The sequence below is a fragment of the Pholis gunnellus genome, assembly GCF_910591455.1.
Source record: "Pholis gunnellus genome assembly, chromosome: 20".
NCBI lineage: Eukaryota > Metazoa > Chordata > Actinopteri > Perciformes > Pholidae > Pholis > Pholis gunnellus.
This window is the reverse complement of record NC_136547.1, coordinates 10301277-10328497: the sequence shown is the minus strand read 5'-3', so window position 1 is coordinate 10328497 and position 27221 is coordinate 10301277. Positions and strand designations below refer to the sequence as shown.

At 43.1% G+C, this 27221-nt stretch overlaps 1 protein-coding gene across 2 annotated transcripts; it reads right to left on the bottom strand.

The window, feature by feature from the left end:
• Positions 1-437: 437 nt before the first annotated feature.
• esyt2b (extended synaptotagmin-like protein 2b) lies at positions 438-27135 on the bottom strand. Of its 2 annotated transcripts, XM_079181498.1 has the most exons (23): positions 26456-27135; positions 22856-22897; positions 22223-22357; positions 21814-21890; positions 21057-21129; positions 18928-19017; positions 16085-16140; positions 12240-12360; positions 11485-11661; positions 11251-11333; positions 10583-10631; positions 10126-10215; positions 9930-10025; positions 9126-9227; positions 6568-6642; positions 4855-4941; positions 4589-4738; positions 2954-3306; positions 2559-2657; positions 2128-2259; positions 1704-1809; positions 1553-1602; positions 438-1457 (listed from the first exon to the last, which is right to left on the bottom strand). In XM_079181498.1, exons 1-23 carry the CDS (start codon positions 26816-26818, stop codon positions 1388-1390), a joined length of 2676 nt encoding a protein of 891 aa, XP_079037624.1. In that variant the 5' UTR covers positions 26819-27135; the 3' UTR covers positions 438-1387. The 2 variants fall into 2 exon arrangements, with proteins under 2 accessions (XP_079037624.1, XP_079037625.1); XM_079181499.1 differs by lacking the exon at positions 9126-9227.
• Positions 27136-27221: the final 86 nt, after the last annotated feature.

Below are 27221 nucleotides of genomic sequence, written 5' to 3'. Positions count from 1 at the left end.
TTCTATTTTATGTTACCTGATCTTCTACTTCACAATATTTTAGAGGGAAATATTTGTCTTTTTACTAATTTATTGGATGTATTTAGTTACTAGTTTCTTTACAGATTCAGATTATTGATATAAAACAAATATTACGTTATAGATCATCTAAAGCAATATTCCAATCCAATAATTATAATATACACTTTTGTTATATACACTATTATAATATACACTACACTATTATTTAGTATTTTAAATATATGTTGATGCAGATACTTCTGTAACATTAAGTAACATTTTGAATGCATAGCTTTTACTTGTAAAGTAGTATTTATAAGTGTTATTTCTACTTCTTCCACCACTGATAATATATCATATCTAAAGTGGAATTAATTCATATTCTTTGTTGCTGAACAGAAGGACCAATGTTAAGAAAAACAGCGAGACCATTTTGACAAGAGAAAACATTTATTCCTCAAAACCCATGAGGGATCATTTCATTCAAAATAATAACATTAAGAAGGCAAAAATTACATAGCAGGTTTTTTTTAAGGCACAGGATAGAGAACAAGAAAAGTATTTAAAATCTCCAGCAGTTATGACTGCGTGACAAATCATGTACAAGCCTGACGACATTACAGCTGTGTCATCATAACAACAACAACTTCTGGCAGCCCTGCTCGTAAAATACAATAACTGTTGTCTCTGCTCCTTTTATTCCGTTTGTTCGACTCACGTGTGGTTTGAACATCAATCAAACCCTTATTCAAGCATCCTTCATAGTATACAGCACTTGTTCATAGCCCTAAAATGCCCCCAGGTCTTCAGTAACGTCCAAATATTGCACAAAATCATCTTAAAAATTACAGAGTTATCATTTTAGTCTTTGCATTCCATGTTTGTAATCAAGCATAAAGAACAATAAGAGGTAAACGATCAAATGACACTGCATGACAAAAAAATATATCAAAGTCAAGACTGCTACTTAAGCCTACTTTAGTGATTGTATCTGTTCCTTTGGTAAGAGGTTTTCTCAAATGACAACACTGAATTTGGCACATTTGAACAAAAGGAACGAACGACAAAATCTATTTTGACAGATCTCAATATCATTTCCCCCGAAAGAAATGTATGGCCACAAAAACCCCTGCAAATTCTTTAAATATTATCGACTTGGTATTTACATAAAACACTGGAAACAGAGACAAGGCGTTTAGTGTGTTTCAACACATTGCACTATGTTACAATATCTTCCATTAATGAAACAATGAGAGGAAATGTTTGAAAAACGTCTTGCATGCGGAAATCAGTCCTGTAAAATATATGGAAAATGTACATGAATACAACAAAATGATGTGCCCTTTTATTAACAAGAAAACTATATTACAGCAGAGACGTGGGTTCACTATGTGAAGAGGGAGTCTTGAATACTTCTTATGCTTTGAGACGACACGCCGTCTTCACTCAGGTCGTACCTGCAAGAGAAAAGGATACAAAAGTGGATTTAAGCACTAAAATGGGACGTAAGAAGTCACTCAATGCTGCTCAAGGAAAAGATCAAACACTTTACCATTGTGTACATCCTTTTGAAATATCGTCCCCACTTAAATCTACCAGCACCTGCGATGTTGAACAAAAAAGAAACGTTTTTTGGAATATATGGCGTACATGTGAGCGGCTCTACTGCTGGAGAATACGCATTAAAAACAGCCAGAAGTTACCTTTCCCAGAAGCCCTTTGTGTTTGGACAGGATGCTCCCTCCGTTCTTCACGGCTACATCCAGAGTCCTCCTGTGGAGCTCCACCATAGATACACTAAACTCAAACCTGTAACACACAAACACACAGATTATATTAAACCAATATATTCATGCTTCATTTGTTTAGACACACATTAGACATTAGCATCCCTGATGTGCTCCCTGTGTTCATTTGGATCAAGCTCTTAATGTTTAACAATGAAAACACAACGCCAGCCATCGCATTAATACAATAATGTTACATCTACAAACACTCATGATTAAACCTATAAACTTCCATGAACAGGGCACATGTGTGAAAAGCCCGACAGCTGCAACATACATCTGATGTTCACAAATATTCGACTTATTTTAATCATGACATAGTAACAATATCTGAACCCACGTTTGATCATAAACTGGGTTAAGGGTCCTCTTCATTGTGCTGGTCTTCCTCCTCCCCGTCCGGCTCTTGTCAGGCAGCAAATAGAGGCGGATGAAGGGATCCGAGCCGTCTTTGGTGAAGGCTATCAGGTTACTGAGGACACACAGGACAAAATTGTTTCACTCACATGCTGTCAGTCACATGTGACTTAGGTTAATGGTGCCCTGTTTATTTTTAATGTTAATAGCTCCACAGAGAAGCGGGAGGACCCGCACACTGGAGAACCACTACCGCTCAAATTAATATAAGTGCCGGAGACTTGGGCCAAAAAAGCAAATGAGTTGGAGCAAAGTCCTTGAAAATGAGACAACCTTCAAACTAGTCTTCCATATATCTTCCGAAAAAAACAAATCTAAATGCAGGGGAGGGGTGGGGGCAGTTGTGGAGCTCACCGGCAGGCGTGCGCCACCACGATGAGTTTGTTCCTCTGGGAGCTGTGGCGGACAGTCAGTTGGACCTCGCCCAGAGGGTACTGGCTGGGGGCCGAGCCACTATAAACACACCACAGAGTAAGTCAGTGCCACTGCCACGGGCTGCAGTTAAAGTATAAACAACCGGGACAGATGGATAGCTTGACAGGTAGACAGATAAAATATTCATAAAGATACACAAGTTCGAGATGACATTCTATCAGAGGCAGCAGCAGAATTTAAATGATATGAGTACATTCACGACTGATAAGATCTCTGAAAAAGAGCCGAAAAATAAATCCAGACAGGATGAGGTAAATACCAAACGGCGCTTGGGAAAACAATTCTAGAATGAATGTATCATGTGTGTCCTTTACTTCTGCAGCTGACGGAGCCTTTGCTGAAGCTCCGAGGTGGCGAAGGGCAGGGAGATATCCGAGGCCAGACTGGGCGTGGACTCCTTGTGAGGCAGGTGCTTCTGGGAGCTGGACATGCAGGTGCTCAGGTTGGAGACGCTGCGGAGAGGGCTGGCCGAGTACGGCTCGCCGTCCCTGTGTTGGAGGGTGAAGGAGGAGGCGCTTATCGGCGGCGGAGGCGTGGGCGGAGGCAGCGGGGAATCCGAGGCCGATCGTCTCTGGGCGGGTGCCGCGGTCGGCTGCGGCACACTGGACTTCCGGACCTGGACGAAGGACGGCTGGTCTGAGGACACCTGCTTCTCCAGGGACAGGATCTACAGAGAGACGGGAGGACATTACTCCCAATCTTGAAAAAGAAACACAGCAAAGTACTGCAGTTATATTCTGAGTGAGATTTAGAAAAATGTCAGGTGTCATTCAGCGAGTTTGTACAGCCAAATCTGTCTTTACGGAGCCATCTATCTCTCCATCTTCTCGATCCAGAGCGATCAATAAGCCCATCAAGCAATTGCCCTCTTCGGATATCCGTTATGAATCATCTTGATATGTTGGTTGTGATCCAAAACAGCGAAGCCATTTCAACGTCGGTCAATATATTTGATAGAGCTGTATTCATTTTCTTATTTGATCACCGTTGTGATGACTCAATACACGAGAATGCACTTTGTTCCAGTGTCATGAAGGGTCAATGCAATCTATTTGCTCCCGTATCCGGTGTTTTGAGGCAGTGACTCAATTTATTATGGCCTGACACAGAAAGTCAATATCAGCATGATAGTTTCATTAGTATCATGTGATGCCTTTGTGAAAAGAGTTAACGTTAGAGTTCAGGGGTTATATTGGGGGGGCCTAACTAATTCTTCATTAGAAAGAAGTTTCAATTCAAACTGTTTTCTAAATGTAATTTCATTATTTAATGCTGCGCCACAAACTAAACTCACTTTCACTGTATCGGTGACATTTCCGTGACAAATATCTGAAATCCAATCTAACTATTTAAATGGCCAGTGACCAATTTAATTATTTATTCGGCATTTTGGGTGAAGTGGCCTTTACGGTGCACCACAACATAACATTAAACACTAAAACAATAAAAGTTCAACTAACTGCAACTGATCAAATCTACCAGACAGTCAACATTTCACCCGGGGAAATCAATGCTAACTGAGCAATAAAATGAGAAGTTTGCTGCTGTCTACCTGCGTCTGAATTCCGGGGTTCATTGTTTCCGAGTATTAAGAGTCATTTTGAGCGGTAAATCTGCCACCGTTGTCATTGTAAACTACATATGAGCCTTGTGAGGAAACCTTGACAGCTAGGCGTGGCAACAGTTGCTCAGGGAGGCGGGCCAAATTAGAATTGAGCTGAGATCATAAGCTGTAAAAGGCTCTTTAGTAAATCATTTTTAGTTTGGCAACAATTGCTTTGCTGGAACATTAGTTCAAATGTACTGAGCCACTGAACTCCATTCTCACTATCCGTTCTGTTTGTACAGCAGATCTCGAACATCTGTTCCGGTTTCCTCGGCCTGAAACAAATACCTCTTACGTCACCAATTCATACAGGACAGTGAGAAGTGATGCGCTCCATCTTTACCCTCAGGGCCATCTTGAGTTTGATGGTCGAGCTGGGCCCGGAGTTCTTGAGAGGAAAGCACTGAGTCAGCGTCATTTCCTCCTCCGCCAACAGGCCGCTTAAAGGCACCGACAAACTACCCAGGGTGCATTTGTGCTTGTCGTCTTTCACCTGTGCATTGAGAAAGATCTGCTTTAACGGGAGACAGCTACTTCGGCCACTTAGTGCACGATCTCGTAAAAAAAAAATGCAGCGGTGGGAATTTTAAATGAGTTGAGCAGCTTCACCTCCAGCTCGAGCTCCTGCCTCCTGGGATTGTGAACGAAGAATGAGAAACAATCCTCCCACAGAGGCTCCTTGGTCTTGTACCGGATCTTTAAAGGGAAGACAGGTAGCCTTTTGTTAGTCATTAATTAAAAGACTCCTGAGAGCAGCTAATTAACAACACACTTCATCTGGAGGCATCCTTCAATGGTACCTTCAGCCATTAGAACTGTTTTATTGTTTCACTTAATGTAGAGTCATACTAACACTGTCAGCATGAGACTATTAACTGAACATCGTGTGTTTTTACTGCATGGTTTGGTCAATTTCTAGTGACCAAATCATAGTAAAAGTAATGCTTTTATATTTTCAATATTACATTATCTTACTTTTCTATAACTACTTAATAATGTTGTTTAAAGCCTCTAATCAGCTCTGTTGATTTCCTTACAAGATCTGCTTCAAAGACTACATAATTAGGACAGCGATAGGCTCGTCATAGTTTCGGCGCTGAACTTACGCAAATTGGATTTTAAATGGAACAATGACTTTGAGGTTAAAGTGTCTTTTCGGCTTTAAGGGTCGTCTATATTGAGTGAACGATGTCAGACTCGTGGCCTTTTTCCCCAAATCTCATAAACATTCTAAACTTAGTACACTGTAGGCAAGGTGACCAAGGAGTTATTATAGCCGTTGCGCTTGATTGACATCACTCATATAGTATATATAGTTGTGAAGAAAGAGGAGCTATTTAAAGTGACCTTCTTCTGAATTAAATGTATTTTTCTCCAAAGTTAACGCGACAGTTGGAGCTCCACTTAATCCTTATTCAGCTCAATCATTAGACAAAAAAAATGACGTGCTAACTACGACTCCCATGGTGCATTTAAATGTAATGCTCTGTAACATTAGCTAACGGTGGGTTGAGACATAAGATTACTGTGTTAATAGAAGCGATCTGCAGCACTTTATGCTTCTGGTGCAATCAGCCACTTAGCCGCTCTGTTTTTTTCCCATTTACAACAAAGAAATGTTTTGTATTTGATGCAGCTCTGATGTGCGCCTCTCCTTGACTCGTGGGTATTGTAGTATTGTGAGCTGTCCGCCACCCGGACAAGGCATTATTTCTCAGAAACAAAGCTGAAGTAATGAAAACTGATGGCCACAACATAGACCTGTACGATCGCAACCTTATACATGTTAACTTGTCAGATTACTCTCTGTCGCCCAAAAGAAAAGGGCAAACATTACTGCAAGACTCAACAGATTAAAGCACAAAGCCAATTCAACAAACAGATGTGTCACTTTAATAATAAACTGTTTCGTTGATCTTATAACTCTTCTACAAAAACCTGCATGCTTGCAGTATCAATAACTCGGTCTACTTACAGTAAGTGTTCCTCCTGAATAATTTAAATCGCACATACATTACATATCAATGCAGAAGCTCTTCAGCTGACACTTAATGGTGAGTTGGAGGTTTTAACATTTTATTTTTTGATACCGAAGTAAGAGCGAAACATTTCGTGACAGAACGCTCCAGGGAGATTAGAGTTAGCTGTTAGATTACAATACGTCTTTGTGTGTAAGAATGTGAGATGTGTTCTGGTGAATAGAACTTCAAATTGAAAGATTGCGAACAAAATGACCTCCGGATGTCGTTTTTCTTCTCATAATGAAAGGAAAAGCGTAAATGTGACAATACAACAACACTCGTGAATAATGGTATGACTCACCTTGCTCTCAAGTGTTTTGTGTCCAACAGTCAGCTGGACATACGGACAGGGCTCGCTGCTACTCTTCTTTGCAGACTATTAGAGGACGAGAGAGACAGAGAGGCGAGTTAGCTGATTCTCCTCGCTGTGACGCGAGAATGCATAAAAGTCAGTAAAGGACAATATAATTACACCCAAACTCAAACACTGGCTTCTTGAGACTCTGTATCAAGCACACAGTAGGAGAAAGAGTCTGCAGTTCAATAGGGAAGCAACATTGCCATACATTTTGACAAGCGGGGCTGCAGGCAGAGAGGCTACCAAGGAGACAAGCTTTGTCTCCTCTGCTTTCTAATTTTAGCATGCTGGGCTTCGACAGCGAAGTATTATTCGGTACTCCTTACAGAATAATAATACCCTACATATCTGCAAGCCGGGGGGGGGGTTTAAACCTAATCGTTAACCCGTCCTTTCTCTTGAGGATGGTGCTTAAATTTGACATCTATTTCTCACCAGCATTGGAATGAAGCTCCACATCGTACATTCAGGCCGATGAAGACTATCGCACACTTTGATATGCTGCAACTTGGACTGAGAAGGCAGTCAGCACAAAAAGCTTAAATATGCACAGCGTTTAACATTATCAATATTATATAGATTGTCCTAAATCCACCTAAAATATCATTATGCGTCTCTATTGTAATTCTGCTACTTCTGTCTGCTGTGCACATGTATGCTCAGGAAGAGGAATCCCTGCTCTGTTGCGCTTCTTCAGGTTCTCCCCACTTTTCTTTTCCCTGTTAAAGTTTCTCTTAGTTGAGTTTTTCCTTTTTAACGGTCTCAGGATCGATGGCGCTGTATGTTGCTCATACTGTAAGGCCCTCTGAGAGAAATCTAAAGTAAGATTTAAGATATCTCGTCTTCATCGAAGCAGTGACGGCTCACTAGTCACACTGTCCGCATCCAGAAAACGTGCAAATGTTTTCTAAATCTCTATTCTATTTCAACTGATGCATTTTAGACATCGAAGCAACTTCCCAGAGTAGACACAATAAAGAAAAATGAAAGAAAGCGACAGATTTTATGAAATAGAGTCAACAGGTTTGTATCAATTGATGAATAAAGGCAACAACGGGATGCAGAGGCTCAGTCTGTCACCTCACTAACAGCCAGGTAAATGGCAGCACTGCAGTCAGGATAACAAAGAGTCCTCTACTGGAAGCAAAACAGAAATATTTGTGCTCCAATTGCCCTATAATGCCAGAGGAAACTGACGCACAGTGCTCCTGTGAAGAGTTATGCTGCACTAAGGGAGTGCCAACGCAAACTTCCTTGAAATATTAAAGGCATGAAACGACAACGCAGCAGGTTTCCAAGAAATGCAGATACGCTGGCCCGATGAGCATTACTTCCTCCTCCGCTCCGCTATCACAAGTTTCAACTTGAGGAGGACATTATCAGCTCTTTGATTAGCAGGCTGGGTCTCTCTGCAGGTTTGCCGTTGAAAACCTTCGACATAATTCACAGAAAGGGGAGCAGAAGGACATTTATATAAATGCTGCGCAAGTGGCCACAGTTCCACTTAACCATAAAGATTGGAGACACACAGAGAGTAGAACAGATCGAGTGCAGTATTAGACTTTTTCATGCAAGATCACAAGATAGGAGAGGTGGAAACCAAAACTGCACGGCACAACAAAGGCACAAAACAGACAATGCAATCACCCATCACCATGCACATTTTTCAAATCAGATAATTCCCTCTGCTTGTTTGATAATCATCACAATCACATGACACACAGACGGATAACACAGAAGAGACACGGGGTGTGATTTGTACATGCAAACTATCTTTCCCACATTACCTTCAGGGCCTTAAAGACTGAGACTTGCTTCAACCCGTCATAGGTGAAATCTGACAGGTTGCTCTTTTAAGCCACGAGGAGATTTGGGGGAGAAAATCACACCCACAGTTAGTAGGACCGGAGCTGGGTATGGTTAAGAGGCATGAAGAGAAACCCCCGGAAAAAACATGTTGAAAATACGAGCCAGACATGAATGATGTGGGAGATAAATGAAAAGCAGCACGAGGGCTGACGTTGTCGGCGCTACAAGGCGCTAACAATGTAAACAGGTCAGAATAATGAGGGTGTTTCCTTCAGGGGAGATTTGGAGGAGCTACTTTGTGCTGCTTTTCTAAACAAGCTACAGGCGTTCTGTATCTGTGCAGCTACACAGTAATTGGCTCACTAACGCAGACAAAGATCACCTGAGCTCTGCCATGAGCTCTTTGTACAGCAGATGATCCATATTTTAGCCTCGAATTAAGCACCTGACTTAGAAGAATATGCATCTCACTGACAAACTGGCATAACTACGTCCTCTGTTTAGAAGTGTCTGCTCTACGTTAACGGTTATTGGGCACTCGTTTTAATCAGACGTTACAATTAAAAAACGTGCAGCTAACACATGCTTTAAGATGCAGGTTTTGAAAGACTACTGTTACTGTTCAACCCACGTCATTGCACACCGCTAATTCTTACAGTATCAGGATGCAAAAAGTACCGGGGGGGACTCACAAAAATTGTTCTATACTCTGAAGTATTGCTCTCACAAAAGACTAGACCCGACGCTCTCCTCGCACTTAAGTTTCCGCAGCCTAAGCTGCCTGTGAAGACGCTCTTGGGTGAAGAAGAAAGAGAGTAAAGAGGAGAAAGGTGAAGTTATGAGGACTGAGATGAGCTAAATAACGTGTTATTTTGTGGTATATCTTGATGGTTATTTGCAGGTTACAGGTACCACAATTGGTGCAATGAAAGATTTCAAATGATATTCGATACACGGGTCCTGAAAAGTAGAGGTTTTTGAGGTTCACGGTTCTCATCTAACAGCGAGACAAATATTGGCATAAAACAGAATCCCTGAGCTGTACTGACATATTCATAAATGTGGTTAAAATCATATTGACCCATTTGGAGCTGAAGACTATCCATAATAACCATTCGTCGTTGCTTTAATGGCTGGGTTTGCAGTAGCGAAGATAATGAGGAAAAAAACAAACAACCTGCCGTGGTTGGTAGGTTCATCCGCAGGTCAGAGTGAGGTGGAAACCAAATTTCAGAGAACACTATTCACTAAGCATCGTGATGACGGGAGAGTGGAGTATTACTGCACACTGACCAATAATCCTTATTCAAACAAGTGTGCAACGCTGGTATTTCTTACTAGACTGGTTCTGAGAATTAATGAGGTCAGGTGTGTGTGTTTCAGGGTGGAGCAAAAAGAAGCCTGCAGAAGCCTAATGCCGTACTTTATCACAATCTATAGGGCCAGAACAAAAGCACTGACAGCATCGAAATAGAGCGAGCAGTGCGGCGTCTTACAGGTAGGTTCTTTGCTGAGTCCATATAGACCACGAGCAGTGCTGACGATAGCCCGTCGTTGGCCAGGCTCCTGTCTGCACGCACGCTCCGCAGCACCTGATTAGACGGGGGAAGACAGAAAAGGGCCGTCACCACAGAGAGAGAAAATGTCAGCTCTGTCAAAGCAGGAAAGGTTCTTTTATTGTCCGTGTTGTACCTGGTCCAACTTCTCAGGAGTGGAGAGCAGAGACAGCCACTCCAGTTTTAAGTGGAGTTTTCCGGTAGGAGTTTCCTCCAGGTCAAACCACTGCAACAGTGTTAAAAAACATCAATGTTAAACCAATGAGGGGAGTCATTGAAGGGACCAAACTATTGTGTTTTGTTAGGGTGGGTAGTGTATCTTATTTAACTATTCTAGAAACTTCTTTTATTATATTTGAAGAAATTATCTTTACATCCCGACATCAATCCTTAAATCAAATGCACAAATGAGTAAATGCTGCTATCTACTTTCATTGGAAAAGAGTTGGCAACACTGGGCTGGGTTTTTTGGTCAGATAACTTACAAATCTAGCGTACTCTTGGTGATTCTTTAAAAGCCTGAAAGATGTCAAACTATTGAGTTACGACGTGTAACATATCACACAATGATTTTACCATAGAAATGGTTTTACCTCATCAACCTTCTGTTCTTTGTGCAGCTCAGTCATATCGATCATCAGGCTGTGAATAATGTCAAATAATAATTACTCAGAATGGGACGACAAACTGTTAGCAGAGGAATAACAGCAGTTAATCAGAACAGAAGGGGGTCCGGTTATCGATCCACTGCATTGTGTCGTCTGCACTTGGTGTAGTGTTACAGCCTTGTGCTACAATCGATTGACTTTGCCCTTGGGCTCGGAAGTGTGGGCTAACACCTCTGCTTTACTTTCGCTGATGTCTACTAGCACAGGCGCTTCAATCCCACCTTCCCCTTGTGTTCCTAACGCTGAGTTTGGAACACAATATATAAAGCCACAGCAGATCCTCAGCTTGTCTATACCCGTCTGTCAACGACAACAAAGTTTGTTCTTAAACATCGGTCACATTGCAGCGGTGCAGAGAGACTTTATTTCTGTTTGATAAGATCATCATTGTCATAATTGTAAAGATTCATATCCTGTTCTGTTGCATCTCAGCATTTACCAAAGTGCCTTTTTATTGCAGTGCCTCACTCAGTCGACTGCTATAGCAGTTATGCAAAAAAACACTTTTATTCTCAGTCGACTGCTATAACAGTTATGCAAAAAACACTTTTATTCTTAGGCAACAACACCTGTAGGAATTGAGAGGAACTCACCTTCCCAGGAAATCGTCTTTATCGGGATCTTCGTCAAACAGCTCAATCTCAAGGTGCTGACCCGAGTGCTCGTACACCAGAGCCTGATGAAGACAAGGAGATAATGGTGATGTCCAGTCAATCGACAGAAAGCCCTTGTTGATGCAGTTTTGGGAGAATAAACTTGTTTTCATTGTAAACAACTGGATGGTTCTAAACGTTCCCCCCTCCCAAGAGGCATCCCGAACTTGTCACCTCATAAACTTCGTTCCATTTGGGATGCAGGCTCTCCTTCACCGCCTTGCTCTGGAACAGCTGGTTGCCGATCTGCAGGATGCCGTACGGGTCAGACTTGCCCTTGATCAGCCCTCCCAAAAATGTATCCTTCCCTTCCAGATCCTGAGCCTCCAAGAAGTGAATCCTCAGGACTCCCTGTGGAGACGTGCGGAGCACAGCGTTAAAGGGGGGGGGGGCAACTCTGAAATAGCAGCGTTCGACACTTCGTTAGTCACAATGGGAGTCAGAGTTGATCGGACGTGATTCTATCCACCGGGTATCAGGAGGCAATGCAAGGGAAAGCTGTGGCTTATTATGAGGGTAAGGTAGAGACAAAAGATGTCCAATGATGTTATTTATTATTTACATATAATAATGATCATAATATTTGAACAATCTCCTCAACAAGGATGCTTTCGGTCTGATACCAGGCAAGTGAAATACACCGAATCGTTATCATTTTTCCATGAATACAGGTACAAGCAACAAAGCCTTGAAATGCTTTGGTGCTGCTGTGAGTCAAATACAAATTAAACCCTGATGAAGACTGATTTTTACTACATTAATAATCATTAAAACATCACACAGCCCCCGTGAGATTGGACTATGAGGAACCTCCAGCTACTAACCATGAATTCCTTCATCACATTACTCACTGTAGTGAGTTTATAATCTATTATAAAAGAGGGGTATTGAACCACCTGTTTGACTGCATTTCCAAACTGCATTAGTACCTTTGGCATGGGGAAGCGCAGCTTGGCCAGTTCCACATCCCCGACCAGTGGGATGGTGATGCGATTGGGTAAAACCAGATGGTTGTAGATGACGTCTTGAATCAGATTGTCAGAGAAGCCACTGTGAGGGAAGGTTGAGAGAAGGGAGGAAAGAAAGATAAACAGAATGAAGCAATGAATTATTTAATAGACGATAAGGGTGCCCTTGGTTTATAAATATTCTCCTTTAATCTCGGTTTAGTACAGTGCATTTCTGATTTAGATGTGAGAAGATAGTAGGAAAATTGGAGTCAATTCAAGCATGTTGGTGCTGCCGGCCAACAACCCTCTGAATGTGTATCTGATCCACGACTGATTCCACACTCTGTGACAACAACAGAGACGGTGAGGGCAGAGAGCGCTTTACCGCCGGGCATCCCTTTGCTCATTTAGCTGCTGCGGCACTGCTGAAAAATTGCAATCAAGGCTGAAAAAAAAAAAATGGGATTATATTGAAAATTCATCATCCAGTGTTATTGCTCAGGCTGTCCCTCCAAAGAGAAACAGTTGTGATTACGGCACAGCTGTCCATATATCACAATGCGGATGAGCTCATCAATTGTTTGTAAACTGGAAGTGATCCTGTAATTGTCTCGGGATTGAGAAATGCTTTAGTGCTGCCATATGAGACACAACAACATGGTCAGTCAACAAGTTGCCTAATAAATCGTGCATTTACTAATACAGTGACTTGACGTGCAGTACATAATCCAGGTGCTTTCTAGTTCCCCACCAGTGTAGCAAGATGCTGCCAGACCTACACACTGCACCTTTAAAGTGTTACAACTTATTTATCTGTTACACGGTGGCTAAGAGCCTAAATATCTCGACTTCACCGTTTCTCTATACTGCTCTCTGCCTTTGTAAGGCAGCGTAGAAATGTGTTCCTATGATTATTAAGCTCACATCCAACCTGCAACAACCACTTAGTTCCTCTCTGCTGCCAGCTCCAACAGCAAAGAGTTCAGAGCACACCGGATTCTAACTTATACCAGCAAACACAGGCCGCCTACAAGCCGACTGATGCTAAATACTGACTACGAATGATGGAAATACTAAGAAACAAGTTTTAAAATGTCAATAATTTACCACTAGCCAGCAGCTATTTGACTTTTTTAGACCAGAGAATAGTTCTGAGTTTGCTGGAGTTTGAAGTAAATACAGTAAAAGATTTGAATACATCAGAGAGGACCAAAACTATTAAACAGCTGGATCGGGTATCGGTGACAATAGGCCGATCTGGTATCGATAACCGTTATTTTAATAAATAACAATTCAGTACGTTAATATCTTATGCATTCATTTGTTACATAGCACCTTTCCAAACACCGTTACAAAGTGCTTTGCATATAAAAACAGAACAGGTTTAAAACACAGAGAGTTTGCGGCCCTGACATCTGCAGGTAGGTAATCCCAGAGGGTGGGAGCCCTGAGTGCTTCATCCCCTTCATGTAAGAATCTGGACCTTGGTACTACAAAGATGGATGCATCCGAGGATTTCAGGGTGCCAGAGGAAACGCAGGGCAAGAAGAGATCTGATAGGTCTCAGGCCTCTCAGGGCTTTGCACCTAATCCATTACATCTGGAAATCCATTCTAAAAGCAGCATGTAGACAGTGTTAGGAAGTCAGGATTGGTGAAATCTGGTCATGTTTCCTAGTCCGAGTCAATGAGATGAGCTGGAGTCGGGAGAGGGATTGTTTGCTGATGCCAGAGAGAGAAAGGAGTCACAGCAGACTAATCGTTATGAGGACGTGGATAACAGTTATTGAATGGAACCAAAATGTATTCCTGTCATGAAGACAACTTGCACTAATGGCTCACTCATGTTTTTTATTATAACTGATATCTGTGGATTTTGATTGTATGGACCCAGTGGTAGAGGTGGAATGCTAAGCCCATCTGTTAGGAGCACGTGGCCAGATCTCACACATCGCTACTCTAAAACAGCGTTGAAAGAGCACAGAGACCATCTGCTCTGACAAAAACTGCAATTACGCCGGCTGTGTTGGTGTCTGGAGTCAGGAGAAACATTTATTTGATCAATCCTCAGCTCATTTCGCAAAGACACGGCCGGATGCAGCTCCTCTCCGTGAGCCGATTAGAGACATTGTTATCCTCTGGCGGGAGACTGATCAGAGACGGAGCTCTTCTCCGGCTGAGAGCTGAGGGTGTGAAGGGATTCCTGCCGCATCAGCGTGTATTGCTGCATTTTCATTGCTCCCCTGGCGTAAACACTGGAACACCCCACGCACCTCCTTGTGTGTGTGTGTGTGTGTGTGTGTGTGTGTGTGTGTGTGTGTGTGTGTGTGTGTGTGTGTGTGCACGCAAAGTAAAGAAAGTGGGACTGTTTGTTATTAAGTTTCGGACAAGAGTGCACATTGCAGACATGCACACTCATACTTTATAATATATACAGTATGTGCAGTACGGTAGTCTATTGGAGAGTAAGTCAGAGTCCCATCATCCTCAGCTGTACTTTGTGTTTCGTGATAATTGCTAAATGTTAGCTTGCTAGCACGCTAACCAAATATGGTGAACATGCTAAACGTTACAGCTTCTGAACATCACCTTGTTGGCATTGTCATTGCAGCATGTTGCCATGTTAGCATTAGCATTTTGGTAGCATCGTTGTTTTGATTCTGATTCTAAAACATCACGTCACGAAAACAAGTGAGAGATTTGTTGCATAATGACAATAACAGGGTTTAGGAGAGACCCGCTGGGAGAGGCTCTAGACAGCTGATGCTGTCTGTCTGTCTGTCTGTCTGTCTCTCTGTCTGCTGCATTCAAAGAACTCTGTGGGTATAGCTACGATTTCACAATCTGGACCTCTCCTACAGCAGCTAAACCCTCGTTTTCTGCACGTGCCCCCTTCCTCCACAACCAACACACACACACACACACACGTTGCAATACACAAGACTGCACAAAACACAAAACAAAGGAGCTGACGGAGACCGCCCACTGAGCTCTGCCTGTCTGTCCACATCAGCAGGTTATATGACAACTAACTGCATTCTAAGAAAACCACATGCAGCATTCATGTCACTTTATTCAGGGTGTAAATAAAGTATGAACCGCTCAAGACAAGGGTGAGTAATTTGGGCCTTTAGCATCTCTTAATCGACTTTCATTTACTCTCTGCTCAGCCCACACAACTACACAAAGGGAAAAAGACACTTAATATAAGCAAGACAAACTAAGCAAGGATGAGGAAACAGGCTACAAGCAGCACATTTCCTCCTTTAGCTCAGTTAGATCATTCAACTATTATCTTAATCTGGTTATTGTGTGCATGTGAACGTACTGCATGCATGGAGAAATACATCATACTTGAGTGTTTGCTTGCAAAAAGACAAGTTTAACTATATCAGCTCAGTCTGTTCAAGCTTTTAAGCACAACAGCAACAAGGACGAGGACACCATTGGCCTCCAGCAGGTTAGAAAAACATTAGCACATTTAGTGGAATTTGTATTCGTATATTGGACAGGATGGAGTGGAAATACACCCGAAGATCTAACTAAAGTACAGTAAAGATTTTCAGTATCGGTTGGCTAAATCCACCAACATGTCATTGAGATTCTTTAAAAGCAGAATCAACACATTTTTGACACATTCAAAACAATTAATGAACGTACATTTAATGGTCCTCTATGAGGACTCTATGAGTAATTATGGCGTGAATAACGTAGACCCAGGTCCAGTTTCCTACTTGTTCTAAAACTCTTCATAATCTCAACATTCATCCATTTTTCTCCCACAAAACAAAAACATTTTTTAATAAGCAAGGGGAGCTGACTTACTTGAGCCCAGGAATGTCAAGTATGTTGGTGAGGCCAGTCCAGTTAATGTCCAGAAGCTGAAAGAAGAGAAAAGGGAATGGAGAACATATTAGTTGTGTACAGTGTGAATGATTTTAAACTGATTTTACCGTACCCTGTGTACACATGCCACTGGGAATATTATTCCAACAAACTAAAGTTCTGTGGATAAGTTGCTATCGGGGTCCATTCGGAGAACCTACTATGTATATTGTTGCCATATTAATTATTTAAGAAAAGTTGGTTTCTCTCGCTGCACACCAGTTTGACAAAGCAATGTAAAACTAAACCACAAACATTCCCCGGCCTTCTATATTCAAGCTTATTGCTTTTACCTTTTGAGTATTTCCATCTAAGTTCGCTTCACCTTGTGTGCAAAATTAGCTCCAGTTTATGAGTCACAACAAGAGGCCAAAGCACAGATCCCTGAATGGAAATGAAAACAAAACACCTGCTCACTGAAATATTTATAAAAGCAGCAGCAAGCCTCTGGGGTCTCATTAATTTTCAGTGTATATGATGAGATCATAGACATGTACTTTAACAAAGTTGAAAGTACCAGTTTTTTTAAGTATGCTAGAGTCAGAAACCAACCAATTTCCATTGACTATCTTGGTAACACCAGCAGCAGGTACGTCAAATGGGATAGAGACAGTGGGGGAAAGCAAATCAAAGCGAGTGTGGATGGCATCAGCTGAGAACTGAAATGCAGGCAGATCCTGCGTCTCAGCGAGCTTTGATCTGCTTCTGCCCTCAAGCCGAAGCGGCTTTCTTAATGAGTCTTTCCCACCCTACTTTTCTGCTGCCCAGGTTGGTTATACAGTACTGCAGCAGATGCGCTGATGCCGCAGGGGAGAGGGGAGCACTGCAGGGCTGTGGTCCGGTGTGGTGGAGAGAGCTGTGGGAAGGTGGTGCGGAGTGACACCACTAATATGGAGCAGTTAAAAGACTCTTATTCTCTCTCAAGAACATTACAAATCAGGAATGGGACAATAACTACAATGCTGACAATGTCATCATCATTTAAAACATATTTATCTACAAGAAAAAGCAGGGAATCGTCAAATTTGGGAAGCTGTAACCTGCAAATGTTGGATATTTTTTATAATTGACCAATTATCAAAATAATAATCGGTTATTTCTCAACTAAATCAACTAAATGATTCAATGACCCCTACATTTTTTACTACCCCCAAAGATTATTGATTAATCAAAAATTAGATTCATCAATACATTCATTCTATTGATTGATCAACACACTAGAATCATAAGATATCATCCGCTGCTTCGTGAGTCCGTATCTAAAGTGTTCGGCTGAGCCGTGAGGTCTCACAGCAGAATGTGTTGCATCCTTTTATTTACACTGCACTGACTCGCGTTATTGCGATTGCACAGCCAAGACCAAGACCTCTTATGGTCTGGAAATGTTTCCATTTCATTTGGCACCTGGGATCAGGCCTTCTATGGCACGCTGAGAGTAGGAAGAGGAGATATTTGGATTCCAGGGTACAAAAAGTTGAGATTCTTTTGCCCCACAGGGAGTTTCTTTTACAACTTGTTTTCTCTCTCCTCCGGTATACCAAAGTAATGCCCCTCATCTAGAAGCAGGAAGAGGATTGAGATGCATGAGTGAGTGTGTGTGTGTGTATGTGGTTGTATACATGTGGGACTGCGACAGCATTTACTGGGAGCTGCTGCCTTCTCTCCCTTCAGCCTCCTATAGTAATATCTCCACCTTGAGCTTCAGCTGAGTGCCTGTGGTAGAGAAATGTGACAAAGTAGGGCTGGCTTGGTCCGCGGCTATTTAAAGCTCTGCCGTCGTTCCACTGAGTCCTCCCATTTGGTATAAATCGGTCAAACATTTTAAAGCTGCGCAGCAGTGGCTTTGCGCAGGGAGATTGATGGGAATGTGCACTGGAAAGATATTAGACATGCAAACAACTGGCAATGTGAAATGCAAATCATGGAAAGTGATGTCGAGTGTTTGCGCTGCAAGGCTGTAGACAATGTCGAGAAGGAAAACAATCTGGGAGTTTGGAGTGTAAAATGAAAGAAACACATGTTCTGTGATTCAGCTATGATTTACAGTCGGGGCCAATCCCATTTCTGTGTTTTAACCGCTCTGTTTTTCGCTTTGCCCCTCGAACAGAGCTGGTCGATAGCTTTTTATAAACAGACGCCACCAGTTTGTTGCTGGCATCTCACCGTGCCGTCCTCTGCTGTTGTGATTAACAAAGAATATACTTACATTTGTGGTTTTCTGCAGCGTCAGCCGCTATCTTGCCAATGATGCGCAAGGCATTCTGGGATATTTCTCATAACACTCGCTTTTGAGCGTGTCTCTGAACACGCAGAACGGAGCGGCACGGCTAAGTGTCAGGGTGGTAGGAGTTTATTGGGATCGGGCCTTAAATCCAATTGACTTGCATTATTTCTGCCTGAAAGAGGCAAACAGATAACAATGCAGAACACCAAAGAGGCATTTGTTTTATGAGATGCAATTTTGTAAAGTTTAGTGTTGAGTATAAAACACACAGAGAGCCGGAGTGGAGCATAAAAGATATTCAGGACATCAGGTGATATTCGCAGAAATGGGGCCGAACTTGGCAAAAAGAGACAAATGAGATAAAGCAAGTGCAACATTAAATGGGTAACGCGTTGCCCTGCTGCACCATCTCAGGTGCTGGAATTAAGGAAAAACCTGTCACAAGGTTTAATAGCATCTACTCCACTCACAATGCATCCATTCAGACTGTGGTGTCATTCTAACCTCCACCGCTTAAATTGATCTAACTCGGGTCATATTGTCAGCGCTCTGTACTTACGGGCTTCTTGAGAAAGAACATAGACAGAGCTCCAACAAGAGGCATGTCACCCAGCAACGGCTCCATCACCACTCTCAACACGCCGTGGATCTATGGAAACACAAGAGGGACATGTTGACAAACAAACACAAAGGGCGAGCCGAAGGGAACCTCACACCCGGCTGGCCCTTGACATTCCTCGGCGGTTGGAGCCGTTAGCTGGAGCGCATGACAGGCTGGAAACTTGACCACAGCCGGACTTCACACCCGCCCCGCGTCGTCGTCCACCTTCTCCGTAACGTGTCATGATAATTACAAGGATTATGGTGTCGGGAGTGCTTTACACGTGTCACGTGGACGCCGCATAGCCGACCGCATAGCTGCTCTAGAACAAAGCACGTTGAAATTCTAGCACCAATATATTTGTTTTGGGGCTATGTTTGTATTTTCAGGATGGATCGCAATAAAGTCTTAGTGAAATTGGAAAATACCATTTTAACCAAAACCAATAACACACTTGAAACCAATACTAATTAGGCTCTTTTAGTGTGCAGCTCTTTGAAGGTAATGCCGTTGTGTTCATTTGAAGACCCAATATTTCTTGTGACCAAGGACGGTTAAAGTAGAGACGTGGCCTGAAACTACAAACGGATCTTTCACTTTGCCATCTGTGAGATTAAAAGAGCTCCTTCGAGAGTCAGCCAGTAAACCAAAATGACGTTTGTATCCTTCAATTTCTAGGCGGTATAAACAAGAATTCAAAGCTAGTTGTAAATCAAAAAATCGTAAAAAGAACTTCTGTCCCCGTTCTCTGAGGCAGTACCGCATTTTACACCCCAATGTTATAACACTGTCATCCGATTTCTGTAGATTTGTAGCTTTAAGAACTAATATATTTGAAGTATTGACATATCTGTCTTAAAGACCCAATAATCTACAAAAGAAAAATGGCTGCAATGTTTGTATGTGCAGCAGCTGTGATGAGGAAAGGACCTCCATCACGCGACAGGTTGATATTAAACAAATAGTAAAAGTCCAATATCCCCTCTCCTCACAAAGCCGTCAGTAATCCAAGCGCCATCACGGGGTGAAATGCACCTGCTCGGTGTAATGTAAACCAGCTCAAGGAGTGATGGGGACGTATTAGTGGCTGATAATGAGCTGGGGAGATATGTAGGGCTCCCGGAGTTACGTAATGGGAGCAGTGAGTAACAAATGTCTCCCAGGGACCGACCTAACAGCTATCTGTCTCCGAGGAGGCCCACTGATTGTTTTCTCTGCCTGGGCCGAGGACATGCGAGAACAACAAAACACACCACAAACACACTTATGCAGTCAGGCAGCACGGGGAGCAGAGGAGTCTGCTCAGAAAGAAAGATGCAAATTATTTAGAGGTGGAGGCACAGTGAGAGTGTCACAATATTATGCTTTGTGATGCTGCATTGATTCTTCAAAATCAACAGGATGTATACATTCCGTATAGATGTAACACTGTTTACATCTTTTTATTCACTTCATTTGTTTCCCTAAACAATCCTGCAAGCTCTTTCATTTCACTGATTTGCCTTTTTTTTTGTAAGTCTTGGAAAGTAAAATCAGTTCTGTGGATGAACTGGTCGCAACATTTAGACATATGACGGCTGTGACATAGGGGTTGCAAGTAGGCGTTGCTTTATTTTGAAGGGGTCTCAAGTTAAACAAGAAAAAAAAAGGTTGGGAACCAACGCTTTAGAGCAATTCGCATGAATATTTCATTGTTGTCGTTATGAACTTCATCATTACATGATCGGCCCATCAGCGGCAGAACACAGCACACATGAGTACTTTCATGCAGCGCATGATGAATTCATACACTTGTGCAGAAACAATAAGTTCATATTGTTCGAGTGAAAAGAGAAAAGCTTCAGTCCAAATACCGTCAGCGTATTTTTTATGTGCTTCACAGAAACGCTGCTGTTCATCCTCTTCTGAATAAGCCTCTCAAATGAGAGCCGACAGGAGAGACGTTTTACTGAAAGACCCCGAGTCACTTTATATCCAACGCTTCACGCTCCATTTTCTGACAACCAATGTTGAGGTCAAGACTCGTGCCAGCGGAAAGTACCTCTGTGAGGATGTGAAATGAATCAGACAAAAAGGAATTTCCTCACCTGAATGCTCTTGATGCCGGCTTTGCAGTAATAGCGTTTGATGTCGATGTCAATCTCGGTGTTGCCAACAAAGCTGAGGGACCGAAACACAAAAATCCTCCCTTTCAGCAATAATAAAAAGACTTTCATGGTTGGATAAGAGTTTCAGTTGGTTGAACGTAGACATCATGGTGACTCCATGTTTAATTCATTATCTTTATGGAGTTGTTTTAAATATATATATATATATAAACACAAGCATGCTTCAAAGGGTTTTCCTCTTGATGTGACATGACTGCAGTCATATATTATTTATGGTCTGCATTTTTCCAGCAATAGCCCCTCATTGTAATTACATTAAGTAATTACCTCTCTATACAGTCGTATTTCATCCTTCGTGTCGGAGTCACGTTCACGTTGCCCTCAACGCTGTATTTAATCCAGTATTACTGTTTTTAAAAGTGCTAAATAAATCATTCAGAGCATATCTACTGTCTGGGAAATCTGTGGAAATGTAAACCACAATTATAAAGAAGCTACTCTGGAGACCGGGAGCAGCCAAATAGAGAAGGAATATTGATATTAGCAATATGCTGATTGAGCGGTTTCTATCCACTTTATAGAAGGCAGGTCTGTCGTGCTGTCTCTCTCTCTCTGTATATACACTTATGTCGTGCGCATAAATTAATAAATCATTCTTTCTCTCTATGGCCCCTCCCGGGCTCCGTAAGCTACAGAGGTAATACATAATGATCTAATAAGGATCTGGTGGGCTCACCTGATCTGCAGGTCCATGATGATCTGTCGCTTATCCACATTTTCTGTATAAACCTTGACCCCGTTGATCCTCAGGGGCTTCACCGCAAGAGAGAGGGAACCGTTATGACCCCTGCACCGCTCCAGTCCATCAACACCACACCAACACCTCCACATCTCCCAAAAACACTCCCTCGTGGTCGACCCCTCTCCTGATCCCCCCCCCCCCCCCCCCCGCATGGAAACTATTTATCCAACAAGCACATGTGTCAGTGACGCGCACGTTCAAGCTCCCACACACCCTCACCAAGCTGTCCCGACGGCCCCTGCTGTCAGTAGTCTGTGTTGTCAGTACTCTGTGTTGTCCCTGCTGAAAACAACAGCAGGTGACCTGTTCTAGAGCACATGCAGCAACACTGAGAGGTGCTCACTTTGTCTCCCAAGTCGATCTTGCTGAAGCAGAAGGTGCTGAGGTGGGCGTTGGACTGCTTCACCGCCGGCTCGATGGTCTCGCGGAACAGCTTCTCCACAAACTGGCAGATGTACGGCCACATCTGTTTCACTGTCTGAGGGGCGGGCAGACAGAGAAAACTGGACTTTAAAAGAGAGATAGTAGCAGAGTCTTGTTGGGACAAACAAATAATCAAATAATCATTCTAAAGGACTTGTGCATGCATGCGCTGTAAGACCTTGTGGGATATTAATGTCACAAGCTTTCCCTCTTTAAGCTATTCTTGTTGCTTCATACAGGAACATCTCTTGACACTGTGAATGATAAAGCTACTTTAAAATATTCAAAATATAGCTCTGTTTGAGTGGAATCTTGTCAGACTCAAACACATCAAGCAGAGGCACCAGCCACTTTAAAGCATCTAGATCATTTAAATGTGAACTCTGTGAGGGATTCACACGGGTTTAATGCATTCACACAGTGCAGCAGAAACAGTCCAGTGGGCTGCAGCGTTACAGAGTGGCCACATGCACAGCCCCGGGGGGTGAAGAGGAGAGAGCAGGCAATCCCATTCACTTCAGGTCACACGAGGTAAAACGTTCAATTCGGTTACCTTGTTCAGCCACTCCACTCGCTCTATGTCTGGGAAGTGGACCTGAAGTGGAGGAAAGAGAGCAGATGATATCTGGTACACGGTGGTTTTCAGTAAGGTCGATAATGCGACAAGTTCCAAGAACAATCCGTGCGGTGAGATTTGTTCCACTGCCAGTCTGACTTCAAATGATATGTTCACAAATCTTGAGCAATCAGTTTAAAAAGCTACCTCCCACTTTGGAGAACACGCACTTAATATTCCAGATGCTCGGGTGACGGATCGCTCTGATAAACAACCAAAAGCTTAGAAGTGTGGTTTAATGTTTGCAGAGGACCAAAAGTGTGCATTTAAAGACTGTCAAAATACTACTGTATGTACTGCACATTTAAGTAAATCCCCTTTTGTTATCCAAATTTTCTATTTTCACAAATAAAAAGAAGAAGTTTTCAAAGCTCCGACTCAGGAACATCATATTTCTCATTTAAAACAATTTGACAATAGACAATGGTGTGTCTCTTTCAAAGAAGAGAGGGCAGGGAGGGGTTCTATTGGGTTTGTTGCAGGGGCACCTTGATATAGAGGTGCTGCTTCATCAAAAACAAAGAACGAAAGAAGATGAAGGAAAAGGGGGGGAAGATGAAAAAGACGTTTCAACTCACTCTTCAAGCAGAAGTTTCAGCTCTACCATAAAATAACTTGACTTTAGCACACACCTCACACCTACTTCTCCTTCACATTTTGAATGCCCGCAGGGTGCATTCATACTATTGAGTTCACAGGTAAATCAGAAAATAGTTACTTTAATACTGTGCTTTTCTAATTTGAAGACCTTTCAGAAATCAATCCAACAGCAACCCCTCTCACATTCCCAGACCTCCTCCACGCTGTGAGACTGAGCTGCAGTGTGACTAATCTTATTTGACGAGCGAAGTAAATTGGCCATTGATTTAACATGAGGTAAAGGAAACGTCTGGGATAAAGTCAATACCGTGTGCAACAAAAGGTGTGCCGCGCTGCACACACCAGCTTAACACATTACAGATCAACAGCCCCGACTCTTCATCGCACTGAGGCGAAGGCGCATATTCCCTAATCTCCACAGGAAGATGGAGTGGTGTTTCTGGCTGGATAGCTGCTGAGATATGACATCAGCGCGACAGCTACAAGGGGACAGCACTTCTCCGGCAAAAGTGCTGATCCAGCACTTATGTCAAGCAGCAGGGAAGACGGGGAGCAGAATGTTCTGTGACAGATTCGGGACCTATAGTTTTGTTATGAGGTGGGAATAATGTAATCCTCTGAAAGGGACGCTGGCATGCTTCATTTTAACACCTGACACAGTGACCTCATTCACATTTAAATGTGGGTGAAGTAATGGATGATACACTCGACGGGACACGTTTTAAGTGCTGGCTGATAAAACCGAGCTGAGCAGCAGAAAGTGGGAGTAGTGCGGCGCCATTATTCCCGCTCGTTGCTGTGTTGGTGGAAAGCTCCACATTAATTGGGCCGTATGTCTTGAAAAGTGTAATCAACACAGTGTTTTTGAAACTAAGAGGCTCGTTAAACTGCTTAAAATGAGTCTGGAGAGTAGTCAGCACCTGGAAACAAACAAACTTGCTGTCAACAAGACGTTACAGAGTTAATAATGCGTCATATCTATATCTTGCCCGTGTTTACTTTGTCATTTTCTAATTGTTTTCTAAACTTAAACATGTTTTAAAGAGGTCAAATGTTGTTAGTTCCCTAAACAACAGTGTGCATTAATATCTGTGGTCCTATGGGTGGATCATTTAGCATCTTTGTGTATGTCGGACTGAGCAATATTTCAATATCATATTGGTATTGTGATACGAAACTAGCTGTTATCTTTGGATATTGTAATATTGTGAATAGTGATGTGTTTTCCTGGTTTACATACACGATACTCCAGCAGTTAGCGAGACGGTGAGCTGAATATATTCCCCCTGTGAAATTAAACTGAAATCCATTCCTTATTACTCTCAGTGTACGGAGCCAATGACTCACCCTGAAGAATATATCTGAGGGTATTATCTGGAACAAGGAGAGCTCTTTAGCAGTCGAAGTTTGGGAAAGTGGGCACTTTACTTAAGAGGGTTTGTGGAAAGCAGCGGCACGTCTATTAAGGCTCACTCCAGCCTAGTGGGGAGAAACTGGCACTAGCAAAGATTTAGGAGCTATAACTATAAAATGCCCCCCCCTCTGATGACAGTGCGGTGTAGAGGCAGTGATATGAGCTCAGCTTGTCAGTCCGGGGCATGCTAATCAACTGCTGGAATGTGTAAAGTGTTTTCCCATGACGCACAGCCTCCTCAGGTACGACCAGCAGAGTTACTTGAAGTGCTTGACTTGCAGTTTCTTTCATAAAGCGCGGACTTAAGGCCGTTCATTAATGCCCCTTTCCTCTCTACCCCATCGAGTTCCTCCGCCCCCCCATCTAATAGCCTCGATGCCTCCTCAGCCATGTGTCAGCAGAATAAGCTGTTTACTGTCCTCACAACATGAGGTATACTGAGCATCGCAAGCAAGTTGGAGCTGGGACTCTGGGATGAGTCTGATATGGAAAGTGTTGGATTTACAGCTTGATAAGTTACGAAGAAGGGACTTGAAGCTCACTTTAATTTGCAGGTTCATTTGAGCATCCTTTCGCGCTTGGGTAGCAGTCGGTTAAATGCAATCTAACCTGTTTCTGTAAGTGATTTCCAAACTGGACACTTGGAGACCAGCTGGGGTTTATCTACAGAAGATTAAAAAAAAAGTGCCTTAATGACTATGAAGTGGCTGCTACAGTCCTCTGGACTTTCAGCGCAGTTAACTTGTGGATATGTAGCAGGAGTCAGCAGGGGGTTTGAGAGCGAATCAATGAATGTGGAATGTAAATGACTGATGCGTAAACATTGTATAAACTTCATTAGGGAGAATAAGTACATTAGTTTGAGATGATCCCCCATTGGTGCAATAATCCAGCTCCCTCCAGACAGCAGTTAACGGCGCGGATTACATGATGTCTTACAAACCTCTGGTAAAAGAACAAGAGTCTCAGAACTTATGGTGACAGAAATGATGGGTTTTGCATACATTAGACATGTATTTTGTGGGGAAAACACTGTCCTGCAGTTTTGTCGTCGAATATGTATCTCTAAAATACCATCTGAGTTGTTGTACTCAAGAACCCCAGTGACATCCAACGCGTTTGCCAAGATAACGCGTTGCTGTAATAGAGTGAGTTACTCCAAGTGAGCAGTGTGAATCCCAAAATAACAGGCACCCTGTGGGCATGTTTCCCTTCCAGCGTGGTGTCTGGTTCACCATTGTACCCTGCTGTATTTAGACTGGGACTCAGTCTAATGTCACTGCTGTTGGTGGGGTGGGGTGGGGTGAGGAGGGGGGGGGGGCGGGGGGACAGCTGCTTCATCGCAGCTTTACAGCTCAACTCTGCTCCTCCTGCTCTTGTCAGCTGATGGTTTCTTCCTGGAAACTCAAAAATATTCTTCAACACAAATACCACACATGCTTTACAGAGAAAACAAGCTCAAGTGGGGGATAAACGACATGATTTTCATCTGCTTGTATTCCGCATGTGTGTGTGTCTCTTACCCATGGTGGTAAATCAGAGGTGGTAAGACTCCGGTTGATACTTCTCTCCTCTTGCTCAAAGAAAGCGAACGCTCGACTCAGTCGGCTGAGCTTCCCTCCGGTGATTCTCCTCCACCAGAAAAAGATAACAAGTCCAATCAACAGCCAGCTGAAGCTGAACTCAAAATAGCCCAGTGCGTATATGGGGAAAATGAGAACGAACGTCTTGGCCACGTGAAACCAGGTGTGGGTCAGCTCGCTGGTCGAGGACACCGGGGCTTCATCGGGTACGTCCCCCGCTGCGGGATGGGGAAAGTTCGCGGTGGGCTGCGGCGCGACGTGTCCGTTCTCCTTTGGTAAATGGGCTCCTTGTGTATCGGTCATGCTGTCTCCAGACGCGCGTCTCTGTGTGCTCCGGGTTGCGTCCCCTTAAAACTGTTCAAATGCGGATAAGGTCTCGGGTGACACGGTCCCCCATGCGCGAAGAAGCGGTTCCTTTTTCGGGGAGCCTCGTTCTCTCACGTTGGCTCACCTGCACCACACCAGCAGCCCATCGGAGGAATCGTTGGCGTTGACGGCTAAAAGCTTGGGAATGTATTTGACATGGTTCAAAAACGGGCCTCTGAGCCAGTCCCAGTCCAGTGCACAGCTCTATTTGCTCTGACTACTACACAGGTTAAATGCTCGTTTCCCCAAAACGCACAGGGATCATGCACCGTGCGTTGCCAGTGGTGCCCGTAGCCTAGCTAAAGAATAAAAGAAACGCCGCCATCTGGTGGTCATTTGC

What these genes read in the sequence shown, in the direction of transcription:
- esyt2b (XM_079181498.1), bottom strand. Translation starts at nt 26,818, where the DNA reads ATGACCGATACACAAGGAGCCCATTTACCAAAGGAGAACGGACACGTC. An exon ending in GAGTGGAGTGGCTGAACAAG is followed by an intron (nt 22,358 to 22,855) that starts GTAACCGAATTG and finishes CCCGCCCCTCAG; the next exon opens with ACAGTGAAACAGATGTGGCC. An exon ending in ACTCAGCAAAGAACCTACCT is followed by an intron (nt 9,228 to 9,929) that starts GTAAGACGCCGC and finishes TCTTCACCCAAG; the next exon opens with AGCGTCTTCACAGGCAGCTT.